This window comes from Arachis hypogaea, chromosome 1 (assembly GCF_003086295.3).
Source record: "Arachis hypogaea cultivar Tifrunner chromosome 1, arahy.Tifrunner.gnm2.J5K5, whole genome shotgun sequence".
Lineage (NCBI taxonomy): Eukaryota > Viridiplantae > Streptophyta > Magnoliopsida > Fabales > Fabaceae > Arachis > Arachis hypogaea.
In genome coordinates, this window is record NC_092036.1 from 3,634,697 (window position 1) to 3,653,454 (window position 18,758).

Genomic DNA, 18,758 nt, shown 5'->3' on the forward strand with positions numbered 1-18,758 from the left:
TTGCTTACATGCATGACCATACCATTTTTAGAGCGAAATCTAAGTAAATACTGACTTACTAATTGATTTGTTTTTACTGAAATTTTACTTCACTCCAAATGATTTGTGTTCAATTCAACAATTACCAAATGCACTTAATATTATAAGAGCCCGTTTGGAAAGTAGCAGAAACTTTTTTTTTACTTTTGAATTATCCCCAAAAGTTAATTTACAGTTTTTTTAAAGAAATAGAAATATATGACTTCTCCTTCTCGATGAGTTATTATACCACTTTTGTAAAAAATATTTACTGTTTCTGCTCGAAATACTGGCCTTCCACCCATCTGTTGAAAGTATTGACCCTCCAGTATTTTTTTTATCATTTTACCACTCTATTTTTATTATTAAATTTGTATTTAACATTGTGTGTGGTATGAAATCTCAGTTTTAATTTTATTTTTTCACATATGATTTTATTTTTATATAGCTTACTATTATTTTTATAATTAGTAAGTTCTTGACCCAAATAAAGGAGGAGGGAGTTCTAATAGGAGTAAAAAAATAAAAAATAAAAAATAAAAAACAGCAACAAAATATACATTGACACACATTTTAATGATTTTACATTTGTTTTTATTTTCACCTACCATATTATACACAATAAAACAACAAATACTAACTACACAATAATTTCTTTGGCATTGCCATCAAGATTATTGTGAATTAGAATTTTGTTACTATTCACCACATACAAGAACACCGTTATGGGTGAGGTGAAGTAGAATAACTAGTTTCTAAGGATATTAAGTGGGAAACCGAATGCTGAAAGCGCTAAAAAAAATGGAACTAATAAAAGAACAAATAAAAAATTAATTGCCTAATTGATTGTAATCTTAGTGATTAGGTTAGGTAAAATCAACATTCAATATTAAAAAATATTTGTTATCATCGTTATTTTAATATTTATTTTCTTGTATAAAAAATTGTATTTTTTGAGTTATTTATCCAAACGTTACAACATTAAAATAAGTACTTCTATAACTAAAAATCCAAACACAAAATAACTTATTTATAAGCTACTATTAATAAAAGTCCTTAGTCTAGTAGAATACATCAATTATTATCGTAGACATTTGCTATAGTCTACACAAGGCACTTCACTAACATTTGTTTCAGTTTTGACTACATACTTTTCCTAGCATCGGTACTATAGGTTAGAATTTCAATTTCATAGCATTGGAAACCATAAAATTATATACTCCAAAGAGCTAAAAACTAAGAGAGACATGACTTCAAGACTAATCAAATATACACACAATACATACTAAATATGACTACTAGAATTCTGCATCACTGTATATATGTATACTAAGAATATTCATGCATGGATTAAATAGTGAAATATCTAATCAATTGGTATACATCATTCTCATCCAATATTACAAAGGTTTAACTATAAATTGACTAAACTATGGATTTAATTATGTAGCCGACCCTGTCTAAGAGGGTTGTTTGCGAGCTGGCATTTTGGAGGGATGGGAAGAGTAGGAAAAGAAGGGGATTGTAATGTAAAAAATTTAAAGTTTAACACTACAAGCCTTTCCTTTCCTTCCCTTTTTCCCGTAAAACCCCAACTCAGAAACAACCCTAATAGAATAAGCCTTTGTTGTTGTTGTATTCTAATCTATTAGGCTACGTTTGGAAGGGAAACTGAGACTCGGAAACAAAGACTAAATTAAGTCTTTGCACTGTGTTTGATGTAAAATGTACTGAACTGAGTTTTGTCTCCATATTATATTTAGTTTAACATAAATACAGAGATTAAAAGGTAGATTTGGAATTTGAAAAGTTAAATAAGGGTATTTTTGAGAGGAAATGTTATTAAAGTTTCTATCTCCATTCCCAAAAATTTCAGCCCCCTGTGTTCCCATTTTCTGGAGGTACTAAAGGGAATTTTGTATTCCGAGACTGAAATTTTAGTTCTAGTCTTAGGCCACCAAACACAATACTAAGTCCCAATCCCAGTCTCTGGAAACAAACATTACCTTAAAAAAGTAGCATAAGTGGTACAAAGGTAAACTAGAATGTAAGCCCATTGGCTTTTACCTCTTTTGTGCTTTTCTCCTTCTAGCCTGTGCTTTTTGCCATTTTTTTCTCGGGACCAGTTTACTCTTTGGTCTCAATTTCAACTCAGGTGAGAATTTGTAATTTGGATCTCTCATACGTGCTTGTATGTCCTTGAAAAACTGCATATTCAATTGTTTAGGCCCTCCTTGTCGAAGCTCTGTATACTCTGGACCTGAAACAACATTCTCAAATGCTCCAATAAGAATGTCCAAGTCACTCATTACTTCCCATACATTGGTGTACCTCCCATCTGGACCTTTCTTTAGCTTCTTGAGAGCATTCTCAACAGCGATCTTCCGAGCTTGCTTTCCTGGTGATAACTCTTCCGGTTCTTGTTCGGCTTTCAACATCTCTGAGATGGTTCTATATTTCGGCATTTCATCAAACTCAAACAATTTATCTATGTACTTATCACTTTTTTCATTTGGATAAGCTTCTGTAGGAATGTCATCATCACTATCCATTTCATCACCAGTCCACAGCGTCTTCTCTTCATCGGTGTCAGACCAAACACTTCTTAACTCATCACTGTCATCAGCATCGATCAGATCTGCGTGTTCTTTAGCTTGCTGTCTTGCCTTCCTAATCTCTTTATCAAGATGACTCTTTGAGTCATTTTCTTCATCAGTTTCATCTTCGCTTCCTGTCCATAGAGTGTTATCTTCATCCATCTCCGTCGCCCAGGCTTTCCTGAAATCTGCACTCCCTGGTTTTCTGCTGCTAAAGAGATCATAACCTTTGCGTCCACCTCGAGCATATGTTCTAATTGCTGGAAATACAGATCATTAGTTAAACAGAACAAAATAGTGAATAGATTTATCAATGTAACACAACAAAAAGAATAATAAATAAATAAATAATCATGGATAAAAAGAAGGAACTCATTTCATCTTTTATAAAATCTCATCTAATCATAGTACAACCAGAACCAGTATCAAGGTCCAAGGAGGACCCCTCTTGAGGAATTATTTGTCTTTGTTTTCCATAACACAAAAGGAATATATATATTCCTTTATTTAGGGACATGATAATATTCATGGTCTGAGGAGGAAAACAAATTCCTACGTAAGGGATCAAGTTTAATCCTGCTTACAAATTATTTGGGATTTCTATCATTAAATATGGTAGACACGTTGCCGAAGAAAATAGTATATAAATGCATACAGTATTATCTATTATCTCTCTGTCACTCTTACATAGTTACTATAAGCTATTATAGGAACTTCCAATAATAACTTATAGTCAAGAATTAAGAAGCTCTTCAACATTTGCTAGTGACTTAGTAGGTCATTTAAACAAGTTCGAGATCAAATTGAGTCTTCTAACCAATTTCAGTGAAGTAAAGAAAAGAAAATCAATATTTTAGGGCAGTCCCTTTTTATTCGTTATGTTTGCACAAGACCTGAATTTAGTCCACAATTTATCGACTTTCTACCAAAAGAAAAAACCTTAAAAGATGCACAATATATAGCAAAACAACGCAAATCTTCCATGGAAATCAATGAGATATGTTTTTAATCACAAAATTTTAAAACTGAAGAAAATAAAGAAGCATTTAGTTAGTGATCCTCCAAATACAAATTTTAAAATTGTAAGCCAGAAATTCTACGTTCTTTCAGAAATTTAATCATGAATATACAAATTGCTACATCTAGTAATTAACTACTGCCATCCAGTCGAAGTGAACAGGAATTAAGAATTTTATCAGTAGGAGATTGTGAATCTAACCTTGAAAATTCATCACATAGACATTACTAAAACAACCTTTTAAAACACCTGGAGCTGAATAATAAAATACTTTGGACCTGGAAAGACCAAAAGAGCAACACATATGTGACATTCAACCAATATTTCACCAACACACAAATGTATAAACAATTATCCATCAAAAAAGTCAGAATAATACCCACTTTTGAGAGACCGGCACCGAATGTGACTTCACAATCCTTACTACTGACAGAAAGAGGCCAGCGTAGGATCGTGATCTCCACCCCATCGGAACAAACTAACTGCTCTAACGCATTACCGCCTCTTTTTCCAAGTTCTTAATAATGCTTCTCCTGATGTTAACAAAAATTAACAATTTCTATTACTCTACTACACAATTTGGTGCTATATATGCATAGGTCTCAAGCATACCAAACTACAATATTCTTACAACTTTTTTCTTTCTAAAAAAAACTAGAAGAACAATCAACATCACTGAGCTAATATATGCAAGGCATCAAAAGGAAAGGAAAACATGAGTGCATTCTATCACTCACCAGACCAGACCCATCGTTATTTGGAAGCATAAATGTGACATTTCATCAAACAGTTTGAGGGCATAAAAATTAAAACCAAAAACAATAATAAAGACAGAGACAAGGAAGCGTGAGTAATAATCAACCGGCAAACAAAGCAAATTGGGAAAACAAAGGGCAAGGAAAAAACAAAGAGGAATCAGAACGATTGGAGCAAATAACTCACCCGGAACAAACAGGTCAAGGTCTACCATGTAGTTGGAAAGGATGGTAATTACTAATTAGAATATCCCCCTCCTATCAATGAAAAGCATTGAAATTTATCATTAAGTAGTTCGAAATTTCGCAAGCTAAATATAATTCCGTAGTTGTGGTTCAATGTAAAGCTGTTTTCATGCACAAATACTCTTGACACAATGATTGAGAGAGCGAACACTGTTCAGCGGATTGAGAATCACCAGGTTTGTGCGTGTTACTGCTTGGGTTTATGCAGGGGGATCGGTCATGGGATAGGAATAGGATATTCATTTCATTTGTATTGGCGGTTCGGTCCGGTTCGGTTTGGTGTGATTTGGTTCAATGAAAAAAATGAGAGTAAACCACAAAAATGTCACCAATTATCAAATTGGAGACAAAAAATAACTCTCCAAATAATCTTAAAATAATTTAAAAATCAAGAAAAATATTAAATCGTTAAATTATATTCTCAAATAAAACTCTAGAAGTTGAATTTTGATGTGATTTTTTATTTTTTTGTAACTATGATCGAAAAATAAAATATTTTTATCTTTATACTTTGGTAATTTTATATTAAATAAATTTTTTTTGCAATTTTTTTGTGAATGGTCAAAAACATTTTTAAAATTGATCAAAAAAAAAATATATAAAGATCAAAATTTTAGTTTTGATTTTTGTATGTGCTTTCTAAATAATTAATTAATTATATAACCACTCTTACAAAATTTCGAATCAAATACACTAACAATTTGCTTATAAAGAATTTATATTTTTTGCTTATTTTGTACCATTTGAAAATATTTTAATGATATTTTTGCGGTTAACTTTTTAACGCTAACGTTAAATAACTTAAAAATATCACATAAGGATATAAATTTGTTAGTATAAAACGCATAAATGAATTATGAACTCAGTTCACAATGGGGCAAGAAAACATGGGTTCTCAATGAAAAGCCCTTGCAACTAGTATGAGATCATTATAAATGTAAGCTTTTAGCTATCACATCAGAAACATACTAGAATATCAAGGAGGTGGTTTTTTAGGTTGTTTTTACATCTATGACTAGATACTTTAGTACAAGATCTTCAACAAGATAGCTTGTGAAGTGAACTGATAAATACACGTCCATGTTTAGGAAAGAGAAAGACACTAAATAATAAAGCACATGAGCAATAAGTATATCGAAATCCTATGAAGAAAATATAGATCTTTATGTAACAAAAAATAAAATAATCTACATGACTACATCTTAAGCAACATATACTCATATAGTGGAAAATATAGTTCTTGCTTTCCCAGAAGAATTGATCCAAGAGACTAGGGGAAGGCTATTAAAATTGAAACAAAATTAAGTACTTTTGGACATTTCTTTTCAAAGGGAACGTTTCATTACATTTTGATATAGACAAAACACGAAATGCCCAGCAAAAGCGAATGTATTCAAGACATTATTTCTTATGCACACGCTTGTCACTTACTTTGGTGAAGAGTTCGAACCAAAAGAGTGTCTGGCTCAGTTCTCATTCTCTTTTTACTTGTAAGTGAACTCAAAGGAAGCTGATCCATATCATATAATGAACCAGAAGAACTGCAACTGTTACTGGCAGTATCACAATCTGAGCCATCCAAGACGTCGTTGTTCCTACCGACATCACTTATAGAAGCACTTGGACGCTGCTTTCGCTTGACAGCACCTGAAGAACTCAGAATCTCATTATCCGCCATAACCTTCGGCTTAGTGTCTTTCCTCTGCAATGTTCGCTGTGAATTACACTCATCTTCATCACTGTCTATGTAGATGAAACCTGCCGTCCCCAAACTTCCCTTTGCTGGAAACAAAGTGATATATGTTAGAGTGCCATGATATTACATTTGCCAACAGAATATGCAAGCTATGAAAATGAAAAGAAATACTCTGAAGCCAAATTGTTAATTTATTATTACAGAATTCATGAAGATCCAGCATCTAGTTAATTTGGTAATTGAGCACATTTAGTTCCACTTTCCACCATAGTTAGACATACATATGAGAATAGGCATTTCTTTAACATAACGAAAGTACTTAAGGCAACATGACTCAAATAAAAAAGAAACCAGTTACATGTTTCATATCCTCTGCTCAATTCGGTTATGGCTTATTGTTCATTATCCCTATGTGATACCAGTTCTAACACAAAATGGATTGATCTACTAATGAGATTAATGCTACATTGATCACCGAAAAAAACTCTGCGTTAAACAAAATTCACAAAATCTAAGTGGCCAACCATAAGATATTGGAGCTTGCAATTTCATAATCACAGTAAATGAACTTCCAAAAAGATTTAAACTGAATGCAAATGTTAATGCCATGGAATAGAAGGTAATGCCTTATCTAATTCAAGTAAATGTGGATATCATGCACTCAATAACATGCCTAACAGAAAAAGCAGTATACAACAAAAATGGTTACAAAGGTCTAACCCAACTGAAGACACCAGCATAAGCTTACATCCAAAACAAAAATGCAAACTTAGATTCTCATCTAATAGCAAAAGAACCATGATGCAAATAATTAACTAAACTCTCCTTCCTTAATATCTAAACCTTCCCTTTACTTTCCCTTCTTTGAACTATCTCAATTACAGAGTTAAGTTACAACATGAAATTCCCAAAATACAAAAGAATAAATAATCATCAATTGATATAGTTCTATGTTTCATATTGACAAAATCAATCACCAAAAACGCCATTGTTCTACTATTTACAAAACAAATCATAGTCATGACGTAAACCTCACACAAAAAATTAGTATCGCTATATGAACACTCAATTTTGATCCCCAGATTTTATACCCCACAAGGTTCTCAACTTCCTTTAGTAAAATTTTCCACCATTTTTTTCAAGAAAAAAAAAAAGATGAAACAAAAAAAGGATATACAAATAGATTCTTCCTAGAAATTATACCATACACTATCCACAAAGCTTTGCAAATTACATGCATTCCATCCAGTTCTACCAATTCAGTAAATTTCCAATTAAAATCAAGATTATATATCCAATTACCTGAAGCAGCAGTAACACCAGCACCATCTTTGCTTGGTATGATTAGTGTAGCCGAATCCCTTGAAGAAAGACCAACATTTTCATTCCTTTCCAGAGCAACTTTCTCAGCACCCGTTTTATTCTCTTCAATGTTGCTCCCATCACCATCATCGCCGCCACCACCACCACCACCTCCATCATCATCATCATCATCATTATCATCATCATCTTCATCATCATCCTCTGCAGCCTCTCTCTCCAACCTCTCACTCAATTCAATGAACTTCCTCTTCCAATACTCAACCGATGCCTCATCGGCACCATTTCTCTCCTCCTCGCTCAACCCATCAATCCCACCCTTAGCATCATCCCATTTCTTCTTCTCCTCCAATAACCCAAACTTTTCAGCTTCCAATTCGATGTTCCTTTTCTTAAGATCATCAACAACACATCTTTGATCATCCCATTTCTTCCTCTCTTCCAAGAGCTCAGACTTTTCAAATTCCAACTGCATGTTCCTATCCCTAAGAGACTCACTCACACCCTTCTCTTTTTCCAATTCGTTCTTCATCTCCAAACAATGCATGCACTTTCCAGCACCGCTCAAATCAGAATCAACATTCTCCTCCTTCTTAACCTCAACGAAGACCTTTGATCCTCCATTTCTGAACTCCTTGAGCTGCGATTCGAGGTTCAACTTATCCAAGCTGTGGATACTGTCTTTCACTTTGAGGGAGGCGATTTCCTGATCCTTCTCTTGAATCGCCGCGACGAGGCGTGATTCCCTCTCAAGCAAGGCGCGTTCGACTCGGTCAAAATCACGAGTGAGGAAGGTGGCTCGCAACTCGGACACGAGGCTGGGGATGGTAGTTTCATTTTGGTTGGTGTGAGCAGCCGAAGCCCCTCGCAGTGAGACAGGAACAGTTTTGAGGGTTAGCGAACGGAGGGTCATGTGGAAACCCGGGAAAATGACGAAGCTTGAAAAACAGAGAGAGAGAGAGAGAGAGAGAGAGAGAGAGAGAGAGAGAGAGAGAGAGAAAATGAGTGTGTTGTAAAGCCTAAGAAAAGAAATGTATTGAGAATTAGCAGGGAGGTTAAGCGTCGTGGAGGTGGTAGTGGTGGAGAAATGTTTCAATTTTATTTCATGGCGCTCAAAAAGACGCTTGTGAAAGGGAACTGGCAACTGAGAAATGGGAATAGTAGGAAGGTGATCAGTCATTACTAAAATTGCACGCTAAAACTAGGGCAAAACACGCATATCAACCAAGTTGAGATAGATTTTACACAATTCTGTACAAGAGAAAAATGTCACAAGGATTTACCAGGAGTATGTTTTTCTGTAGTTTGAATGCAATTCGAATTAGGCATCGATCAAATCATCATAGTAATTCAAATTACCCTTATTCGAATTACATACTAGTTCGAATTGGTATGTTTCGAACAAGCACCTGGTTTCAACTCACATAGTAATTCGAAGCATGCTGACTCGAATTACCCACAAATTAGTTACCTATGGTATTTCGAAACAACCCAATTCGAATTACAATGATTTTGCCTATAAATAGTGTTCGAGACAACCTCATTCGAACCACTATTTTAAACCCCTGACCCACCAAATCCCAGAAAAAAGTGTTTCCAAACGACTCCAAGAAAGGGTTGAACAGAATATTCAGTTAATGGGGGATAACCCGGACAGATTTTATCGTTTGAATGGAGTCGCTCATATAGCCGTTGTCATCAATGAGGAGGTTAGTGCGAACTTTTTCCTTTAATTTAGGATTTAATGAGTTTTTTTTTTCATATTCTTGCCTTTTATATGTTAGAATGATAGTCATTATGTAGGGTCGTTAAGTTAGATAGGATTGTTATATAAGTGGTTTTTGCTAGTAATTTATTAGTGATCACAAATAAATAGGATAGTGTTAGAAGTAAGGACAACAACTGGTCAAACTTTATAAAAGTAAGATTATTTTTTAACATGAATAGTAATCGGTAATCCAAATTTTTGTATCGTAATATTTTTCTTTTTTTTAAGAAATATGATTTAAAGATATTTGCTCGATAGGCCCAGTTTGATCGATATATGGTGTTATTTTCCATGTTAAGGCGTTACATTACTTGGTAGTGTGCATTAGTGAATGAAGTTGTATGAATATGTTCCGAACTGAGAGACATTGTGGTACATTCTTGTTGCAGCCCCACCGATGTATTACGAGCATGTGACGGTAGCAGGGTATGCGTCTGGACGCATTCACAAGAAGCCTCCTTGCATCCTTGCCCTTAAAAGTGAGGGCAAAATTTGTGGCCACATGTCGAATACAGAATGCACAATATGCAGCAAGTGGTAGCCAACCTCTGTCGGGAGCCTCAAGTGCAGCCTTGATTCCATTGTGCCTATCTGATATCACCAGGATACCCGGCTGCGGGGTCACGTGCTGGCGGAGATGGAATAGAAAAAACAATCAAGACTCCGCATTCTTACCCTCCAAGAGTGCAAATGCCACCGGCAGGATGTTGGAGTTCTTGTCCTGTGCAATTACAACGAGCAGTGTATCCCCGTATTTACCATACAGGTGGGTCCCATCAATACTCACCAACAGTTTGCAATGCCAGAATGCTTCAATACATGGTGGGAACGTCCAAAAAAGCCGATGAAAATAGGCTTGCGAGCCGTCCACCTGCCCCCCCTCGAATAGGACTCGTCCTTAGCACTGCCACATTACCAGGTATCGTCTGCACACCTAAGACCCATCGCGACAGCTCGTTGTATGACTCATTCCAATCTCCGTAAATCTATGTCACAGCCTTCTGCTTAGCCAACCAAACCCTCCTATAAGTCGACCTGAACCCAAAATATGTCTCTGTCGCATTCAGCAGTACCTTGATGCAGACAGATGCATCAGCTCTAACCATTGGCATGATGAAAGCCAATATCACATGATAATCAAGATTCCTGTGATCGCTCGAGATCGACGTTGCAAGACAAGTATGAGGTCCGTTGTACCGTTTTACCTCCCAAATACCCTTGCGTTGTCGGAGACTTAACCTAATCAACCATGCGCACCCGTTCCCAAATTCGATACACTTACCAACGTACCAGCGATAATCGGACTCCACCATTTTGTACTGTACCCCGCGTCGGATGCTATACGTCTTCACGCTTAACACAGCCTCCTCTTTATCCTGAAATTGCTGACCAACCTGGAACTCTATAAGACCTCCGGTACCCTGGGTATCTCTGGCACCAAATCCGGTGGGCTCCCCAGGAATCCCCTCCTGTCTCATGGCATCCAAGTCCAAAAATGAAAAGTGCGAAGAGTACTGTTGAGACCCAGAGCAAGAACCACCGCCAGCCCCAGCTGGATTACTCGTTGTAATGTCATCGCCACTATCATCAGCAATGATGTCTAGCTCCACATCATCATCGTCATCATCATCCGGCAATACATCATTCATACTAGCCGGTGCCCCACACAGTAAAGAAATTGGCACCCTATTAACGATACCAACCTCTCCGCCACCACTGCAGTTGAGATCAACGCAACCGACGGGGAGGCAAATAATTAACTAAACTCTCCTTCCTTAATATTTAAACCTTCCCTTTACTTTCCCTTCTTTTAACTATCTCAACATGAAATTCCCAAAATACAAAAGAAAAAACAATCATCAATTGATATAGTTCTATGTTTCATATTGACACAATCAATCACCAAAAACGCCATTGTTTTACTTTTTACAAAACAAATCAGAGTCATGACCTAAACCTCACACAAAAAATTAGTATCGCTATATGACACTCAATTTTGATCCTCAGAATTTTATACCCCACAAGCTTCTCAACATCCTTTAGTATAATTTTCCACCATTTTTTTCAAGGAAAAAGAAAAAAACAGATGAAAAAAAAAAAGATATACAAATAGATTCTTCCAATAAATTATACCATACACTATCCACAAAGCTTTGCAAATTACATGCATTCCATCCAGTTCTACCAATTCAGTAAATTTCCAATTAAAATCAAGATTATTTATCCAATTACCTGAAGCAGTAACACCAGCACCATCTTTGCTTGGTATGATTAGTGTAGCCGAATCCCTTGAAGAAAGACCAACATTTTCATTCCTTTCCAAAGCATCTTTCTCAACACCCGTTTTATTCTCTTCACTGTTGCTCCCATCACCATCATGGCCGCCACCACCACCACCTCCATCATCATCATCATCATCATCATCATCATCATCATCATCATCATCATCATCATTCTCAGCAGTCTCTCTCTCCAACCTCGAAACCCTCTCACTCAATTCAATGAACTTCCTCTTCCAATACTCAATCGATGCCTCATCGGCACCATGTCTCTCCTCCTCGCTCAACCCATCAATCCCACCCTTAGCATCATCCCATTTCTTCTTCTCCTCCAATAACCCACACTTTTCAGCTTCCAATTCGATGTTCCTTTTCTTAAGATCATCAACAACACATCTCTGATCATCCCATTTCTTCTTCTCTTCCAAGAGCTCAGACTTCTCAAATTCCAACTGCATGTTCCTATCCCTAAGAGACTCACTCACACCCTTCTCTTTTTCCAATTCGTTCTTCATCTCCAAACAATGCATGCACTTTCCAGCACCGCTCAAATCAGAATCAACATTCTCCTCCTTCTTAACCTCAACGAAGACCTTTGATCCTCCATTTCTGAACTCCTTGAGCTGCGATTCGAGGTTCAACTTATCCAAGCTGTGGATACTGTCTTTCACTTTGAGGGACGCAATTTCCTGATCCTTCTCTTGAATCGCCGCGACGAGGCGTGATTCCCTCTCGAGCAAGGCGCGTTCGACTCGGTCAAAATCACGAGTGAGGAAGGTGGCTCGCAACTCGGACACGAGGCCGGGGATGGTAGTTTCATTTTGGTTGGTGTGAGCAGCCGAAGCCCCTCGCAGTGAGACGGGAACGGTTTTGGGGGTTTGCGAACGGAGGGACATGTGGAAACCGGGGAAATGACGAAGCTTGAAAAACAGAGAGAGAGAGAATGAGAGTGTGTTGTAAAGCCTAAGAAAAGAAATGTACTGAGAATTAGCAGGGAGGATAAGCGTCGTGGAGGTGGTGGTGGTGGAGAAATGTTTCAATTTTATTTCATGTCACTGAGAAATGGGAATAGTGGGAAGGTGACTGTTGGTCCCTGATAGTGATTAGTGATTACTAAAATTGCATGCTAAACCTACGCATTTAGATTGGGATTAAGTCAATAAGTCATCGTTTACTAATCTTTTTTCTTGATTGCTTACTGATTTTTCCTTTTCTTTTCTCTCATTCTCTGTCTCGGATATTTTGATAACAAGATTTTTTTTTTCTTTTTTCCGAATAACGGGAAAGAAAGTTAAGGAGAATGAGAATTTTTAAGAATAAAGGACTAAAACCCCAAAGTGGTCCCTGAGATTGGACGAGTTACTCATAGTTGTCTCTTACTTTTAAAATTACCTAAAAATGTCCCTCACATTAAGCTCCGGGACCCATAGTTGCCCTGCACCCCTTTCCGGCGCACAGTCAGCAAACGGAGGGATGAGCTGGCACCTCCCTTGCCATGCTGGAGCTTTCTGAAACGACGCAGTATGGATTTGGCGCCCAATGAAGAAGTAAACGACGTCGTTCATACAGAAGGAGCCCTTGAAAACGGTTTGCCTTCAGCATATTTGTTTGAACACTATCATACTTCGTCTCCTCTCCTTCACGCTCAGTCTTCGTCTTCCCGTTCTCTCATCAATGACAGCGAGTTAGGTTCATCTTCTCCGTCTCCTCAACTGCCACAGGTCATTTGAATAGTTTGGTGTTCCTTTGGAGGCAAGTGGTTTGTCTGTCTTCTTCGCCGTTGAAGGTATGTGTTGGTTGAAAAAAATTTTTAATTTATTTCATCAATCATAAATGATGAAGGTGTATGATTGCGTTGTTACTGTGTTGGGTTGTCTTATAGTTTTATGGTTGCATTACCTTAAAGGATTGTATTGAGGGATTTTAGTTAGGGCAAAGGGTTTGGTGTGTGTATGCTCTGTTTTTTGGCAATGAAACAGAGATATTTTTAACATTGGGTTAATGCATGGTGGTGATTCAATGGTATTGATTTGTTGGTGCAGATGGATGTGTTATTGGATATCATGTTTCATCATGGAGGAAATTTTGAGAAAGATGATGAAGGAAATTTGAGGTATACCCCTGACAACGTAACTTGCCTAGGTGATCTGGATGAGGATACCTTGGACGTTTTCTTCATAAGGAATTATTACAAGGAGTTAGGCTATGACAAGATCCTTCAGTGTTGGTGGCTAGTCCCCGGGAGGAAGTTAGAAACTGGATTAAGGAATCTAAAGAGTGACGACGAGCTTAGGGAGATGTGTTTCCTTGCTCAGAAGAATAATGGTCTGGTGGATGTGTATTTCGAACATGGGGTGTCATCTCCAGATTATTTAGAAGATCAGCAGGAAAAGGCGGGCATGGACAATACAGGAGTGGTTCTTGCAGAAGAAGAAGGGGCTGTGCCTAATGACAAAGAGAGGAACCTCAGCACTGAATCTCCCCAAAACAAGCCAATACCTGTCAACACAGTTGACACTCCGATTCATCCAACTCCTCCTATTAATCCAACACCTCCAACTATGCCAGAATTTCTGACGAATCCAAACTCTCCAAGTCAGGAGATACCTCTTGCCAATTCGAATGATCAATCTCAGGCAAAGCCTCCTACTAATGAAAAGCCAAAACCTTTCACTAATCCACAGCCGAAGCCTCGCACTAATCAAAAGGCAAAACCCTCCACTCCTCCACAACCGAAGCCTCCCACTAATCAAAAGCCAAAACTTTCCACTAATCCACAGCCGAAACCTCCTACTAATCAAAATCCAAAACCTCCTACTAATTCAAGGCCTTGTACGAGGAGTGTTGCTAAGGGAAAGGCAGTGTTGCAAGCACGACAAAAGGGAGGTGATGCACTATCCTCTGATTCATATGATAGTGACGAAGATAGTTTGTATAAGCCAAGGGCCGAAGAAAGATTACTGGAAGTTGGCATGAAATTCAACACAAAATGGGACTTTAAGGAGGCTGTTAGGGAGTTCACAATCCAAGAGGGCAGAAGGGTTAGGTTCAGGAAGAATGACAATGTGAGGATGAGGGCTACATGTCAGGTGAAAGGATGTCCATGGGTGGTGTATGCATCCAGGGATCATGAAGATACTTGTTGGCAAATAAAGACATTTGTTAATGATCATACATGCCCAAGGGAAGACAAGAACAGGGCAGCTAACAGAAATTGGGTGGCCAGTAAACTAGTGAAGAAGGTTAGGAAGTACCCAAATTTCAAGCATTGTGATGCTGCCACTTACTTCAAGTCAAGGTTTGACTTGACATTGAACAAGAACTCAATTTCAAGGGCCCTGTTTGATGCAAGAAATGCTGTGTTCGGGGATGAAAAGGAACAATACAAAATGCTGAGGGATTATGGTCTTACACTTCTCAAGACTAATCCTGGATCAACAGTTGAAATTTGTTGCACTCCCCAACCAGAATCTGATCCAGTATTTGATAAAATGTATGTGTGCTTGAATGGATGCAAGAATGGTTTCAAAGCCGGATGCCGACCGTTGATTGGAATCGACGGTGTTTTCTTGAAAACTCAATTTGGTGGCCAAATTCTTTCGGCAGTGGGTCAGGATGCCAATCACCATATCTACATCATAGCGTGGGCAATTGTTGGCGTAGAAAACAAAGAGAATTGGAAGTGGTTTCTTGAGTTGCTTCACCAGGACCTTGGAGACTATAGGCAACATGGATGGTGCTTTATCTCTGACATGCAGAAGGTATTTTCTAATTCATTAGTATGTTATAAAAAGGTTCATTGTTATTAATGAGTAGAGATGAAAATTGTTGTTGAAGTTCTATGCTGTTTATCCACTAAGGAATTGCATGCATTCTCATTGGTGTATGTGTAGTAATCGTGGTCTATTATGTGTAATTTGTTATTAATGAGTAGAGATAAAAATTGTTGTTGAAGTTCTATGCTGTTTATTCACTAGGGAATTGTATGCATTCTTGTTGGTGTATGTGTAGTAATCGTGGACTGTTATGTGTAATTTGTCAAAAGTAAGGGACTATTATGTGTAATTTGTCAGAAGTCAGGGACTGTTATAGTGAGTGTGAATTATGGTCATGGGACTGTTATGCTGATATGGTATCTGATTTGGTACTCAGGGTTTGTTGCCAGCAATGGAAGAGGTGATGCCACGGGTCCATCACCGCTTTTGTGTTTGGCACTTATGGCAGAATTTTAACAAGAAATGGAAGGATTTACAACTAAGATCCTTGTTGTGGGAGTGTGCACGAGCCACCACGTATCAAGAGTTCAGAGACAACATGGACAAAATCAAGCGCATCAACCAGGATGCATGGGCATATCTATCACAGTGGGGAGGGGAACACTGGACCAGGAGTCAATTCAGTCACAGGCCTAAATTAGATAGCATATGTAATAATGCGTGTGAGGTATTCAACTCCAAAATTAAAGAGGCCAAGGCCAAGCCAATTATTACTTTACTTGAAGGTGTGAGAATGTTTGTCATGAGAACAATAGCGAAGAATAAGGTTAAATTAGCTAATCATGTGGGTAAGTTGCCGCCAGTAATTCACAGTCGTTTGGAGAAAGTGAGAAAAGAGTCAAGACATTGGCACCCAATATGAACAGGTGATACAGGTTATGAGAAATTTGAGGTGCATGGTTACCCAGCCAACCATGTTGTTGATCTAGGAAAGTACCTTTGCACATGTCAATTTTGGATGCTGACAGGTAGATTTTATTATTTGGAAAGTAGCGTTTATTCATACATTACTACCATACAATAAGCACTTACTTGATTCCTTCATGTTTTCAATTTAGGAATACCCTGTGTGCATGCCTGTGCTGCACTAGCTAGGGTAAACAAAAATCCAGAAGATTTTTGCCACAAACTAGTTACTATGGAATCATATAGGGAGACATATCAGCATCATATCAATCTCATTCCTGGGCAGACCTTCTGGGAGGTTTCAGAATCTCTTAAGCCCCAACCTCCAAACGTTAAGAGGGGACCAGGTAAGTTACAACAAAAAAGGCGGATGGACACAGATGAAGCTAAAAGTGGCCACAAGAAATCCAAACCCACTTCCACCAAGGACAACACAAATCTAAAGAGACAGCTTGCACCATTCACATGCAGCTACTGTGGGGAGAAAGGCCACACCAAAAGGGGTTGTAAAAAGAAAAAAGTTGCAGACGCTCTTGCTGCTGAAGCTGCTGCTGCTGCTGCAAAAGCAAAAGCTGCTGCTAAGAAAACAGGTGGATCTGAAGTCAATGTTGTTGAAGATGGTTCGAATGCTGTTGATCCTGACCCCACTCCTCAACCTGATCAGAATGCTGCTGATGAAGCCAACGTTGGTAAAGATGCTCCAGCTGACTCTATAAACACTAATGTCCAACCAGTTGAAGTTGAGCTTTCTCAACCAATTTACTCTGAACCAGAGGAGTCTCAGCAGGTAATCAATTTATCTTTCCCACTCCTCAACCGTTTAGTCTTATGTAATTATAAGGCATCCTCTCATATACTACAATTCTTGTAGGCTGCTGAAGTATGTACTATCACTAACTCAAGACCGGATAAGCTGCCACCAAAGAGAAAATCATCTATTTCACCAACTTCTGCCAATGCGCCAATTAATCCCATGCAAGGTGCTAGCTCAGGAACAGCTACAAGACTTGGCAGTATCCTAAAGTTCATTCCAACTTCGGGATTTAAGGCACCTAGGAAGAAAGATTGAAGACTTTTCTATAATATGCTTCTTGTATTGGGAGTTATTTTGTATAAGACAATGTGAAAGTAATTTGGTTTAACATGCTGTTCGGTTAGGTTCACTTTGTGTTTCATGAGTATTTTGTTACCAAACATATGGTTATGTTTATCTTGTTAGCAGTACCTTGCTTATGGCTTTGTAAGGCAGTCAAAACTTATGACTCATGACTTTGTTGATTTAAAATGATGAATATATTTTGCTATTGCTATATTTTGCTATTGCTAAACATTCAGATTAACTTTAGTGGTACAAAAAGTAGTTAATATCTCTAACAGGTTGGCTAACACAGTTACATGTTCAGCAACTTTTTTTCATTCATGCAAATATTACACATATGAACTCAATCACATCATCACTCAACCTTGATAGCAAAGTTTCCAAAACACCACTACTAACAACAACAGCATAACAGAAACAACCAGAAACAATAATTTGATCATAAACTTTTGACTCCTAACATCCGATTCTAATTTCTCCAGCCTCCAATCTTCTGTCATCTTCTGTTCATCATTATAGTTAACACTTTCTGATTTTGCAGGCACAGCCTCTTGCCCAACATCTGCCCAAACAAACAAACCACACCATCTTTTACCATTTGTCTGCAATCAACAAATGTTTCAATAACCAAATTAGAACTTGGGGAAGGAATGAAAAATTAGGAAATTTCAACAATTACAACTAACATTACAATTTGGGCACCCAAAAAATGGCTTATTTGGGTTGGAATTTGTCCCCGACCACCGGAGCACAGGTCGGCAGCCGCAACCACACCGTTCTGGTACACGCGTAGGCCTGCTACGATTTTGGTTCTTTGCCTTGTATCCATTGCTTGTTGACTGTATCGAGCTCCTACTAGCTTGCCCTTCACCTCTAAACATTGCTTCAGAGCTTCAGTAGAATCTCCGTTAAATGACAATGGTGGACCAGATCTATGGGACGAAGGAGAGGGGAAGAAGAGAAACTAATTATAATAATGATTCTTAGCTTTTAGGGTTTTAATGGCCTGAGGACCACATTGGGTACAAACTTACGATTTGCCACATCAGCTAGCCGTTGCTGGCTCCAACATGGCAAGGGAGGTGCCAGCTCATCCCTCCGTTTGCTGACTGTGCGCCGGAAAGGGGTGCAGGGCAACTATGGGTCCCGGAGCTTAATGTGAGGGACATTTTTAGGTAATTTTGAAAGTCAGGGACAACTATGAGTAACTCGCCCAATCTCAGGGACCACTTTGGGGTTTTAGTCAAGAATAAAGTCACTCCGTTTGAGAAATACAATTC

At 37.9% G+C, this 18,758-nt stretch overlaps 2 protein-coding genes across 5 annotated transcripts; both read right to left on the reverse strand.

Moving 5' to 3' along the window:
• Positions 1-1,341: 1,341 nt before the first annotated feature.
• LOC112790852 (uncharacterized) lies at positions 1,342-4,853 on the reverse strand. 4 transcript variants are annotated; one of them, XM_025833451.2, is made up of 5 exons: positions 4,808-4,853; positions 4,576-4,646; positions 4,017-4,166; positions 3,835-3,911; positions 1,342-2,875 (listed from the first exon to the last, which is right to left on the reverse strand). In XM_025833451.2, the coding sequence occupies exons 3-5, from the start codon at positions 4,100-4,102 to the stop codon at positions 2,082-2,084; spliced, it is 957 nt and encodes a 318-aa protein (XP_025689236.1). In that variant the 5' UTR covers positions 4,103-4,166; positions 4,576-4,646; positions 4,808-4,853; the 3' UTR covers positions 1,342-2,081. The 4 variants fall into 4 exon arrangements, with proteins under 4 accessions (XP_025689236.1, XP_029151943.1, XP_025689256.1 ...); XM_029296110.2 differs by having other exon boundaries at positions 4,013-4,166; positions 4,576-4,830; XM_025833471.3 differs by lacking the exon at positions 3,835-3,911 and having other exon boundaries at positions 4,576-4,845.
• A 902-nt stretch (positions 4,854-5,755) lies between these two features.
• Positions 5,756-12,741, reverse strand: LOC112790880 (uncharacterized). The gene is made up of 2 exons (XM_025833498.2): positions 11,651-12,741; positions 5,756-6,416 (listed from the first exon to the last, which is right to left on the reverse strand). The coding sequence occupies exons 1-2, from the start codon at positions 12,591-12,593 to the stop codon at positions 6,058-6,060; spliced, it is 1,302 nt and encodes a 433-aa protein (XP_025689283.1). The 5' UTR covers positions 12,594-12,741; the 3' UTR covers positions 5,756-6,057.
• Positions 12,742-18,758: the final 6,017 nt, after the last annotated feature.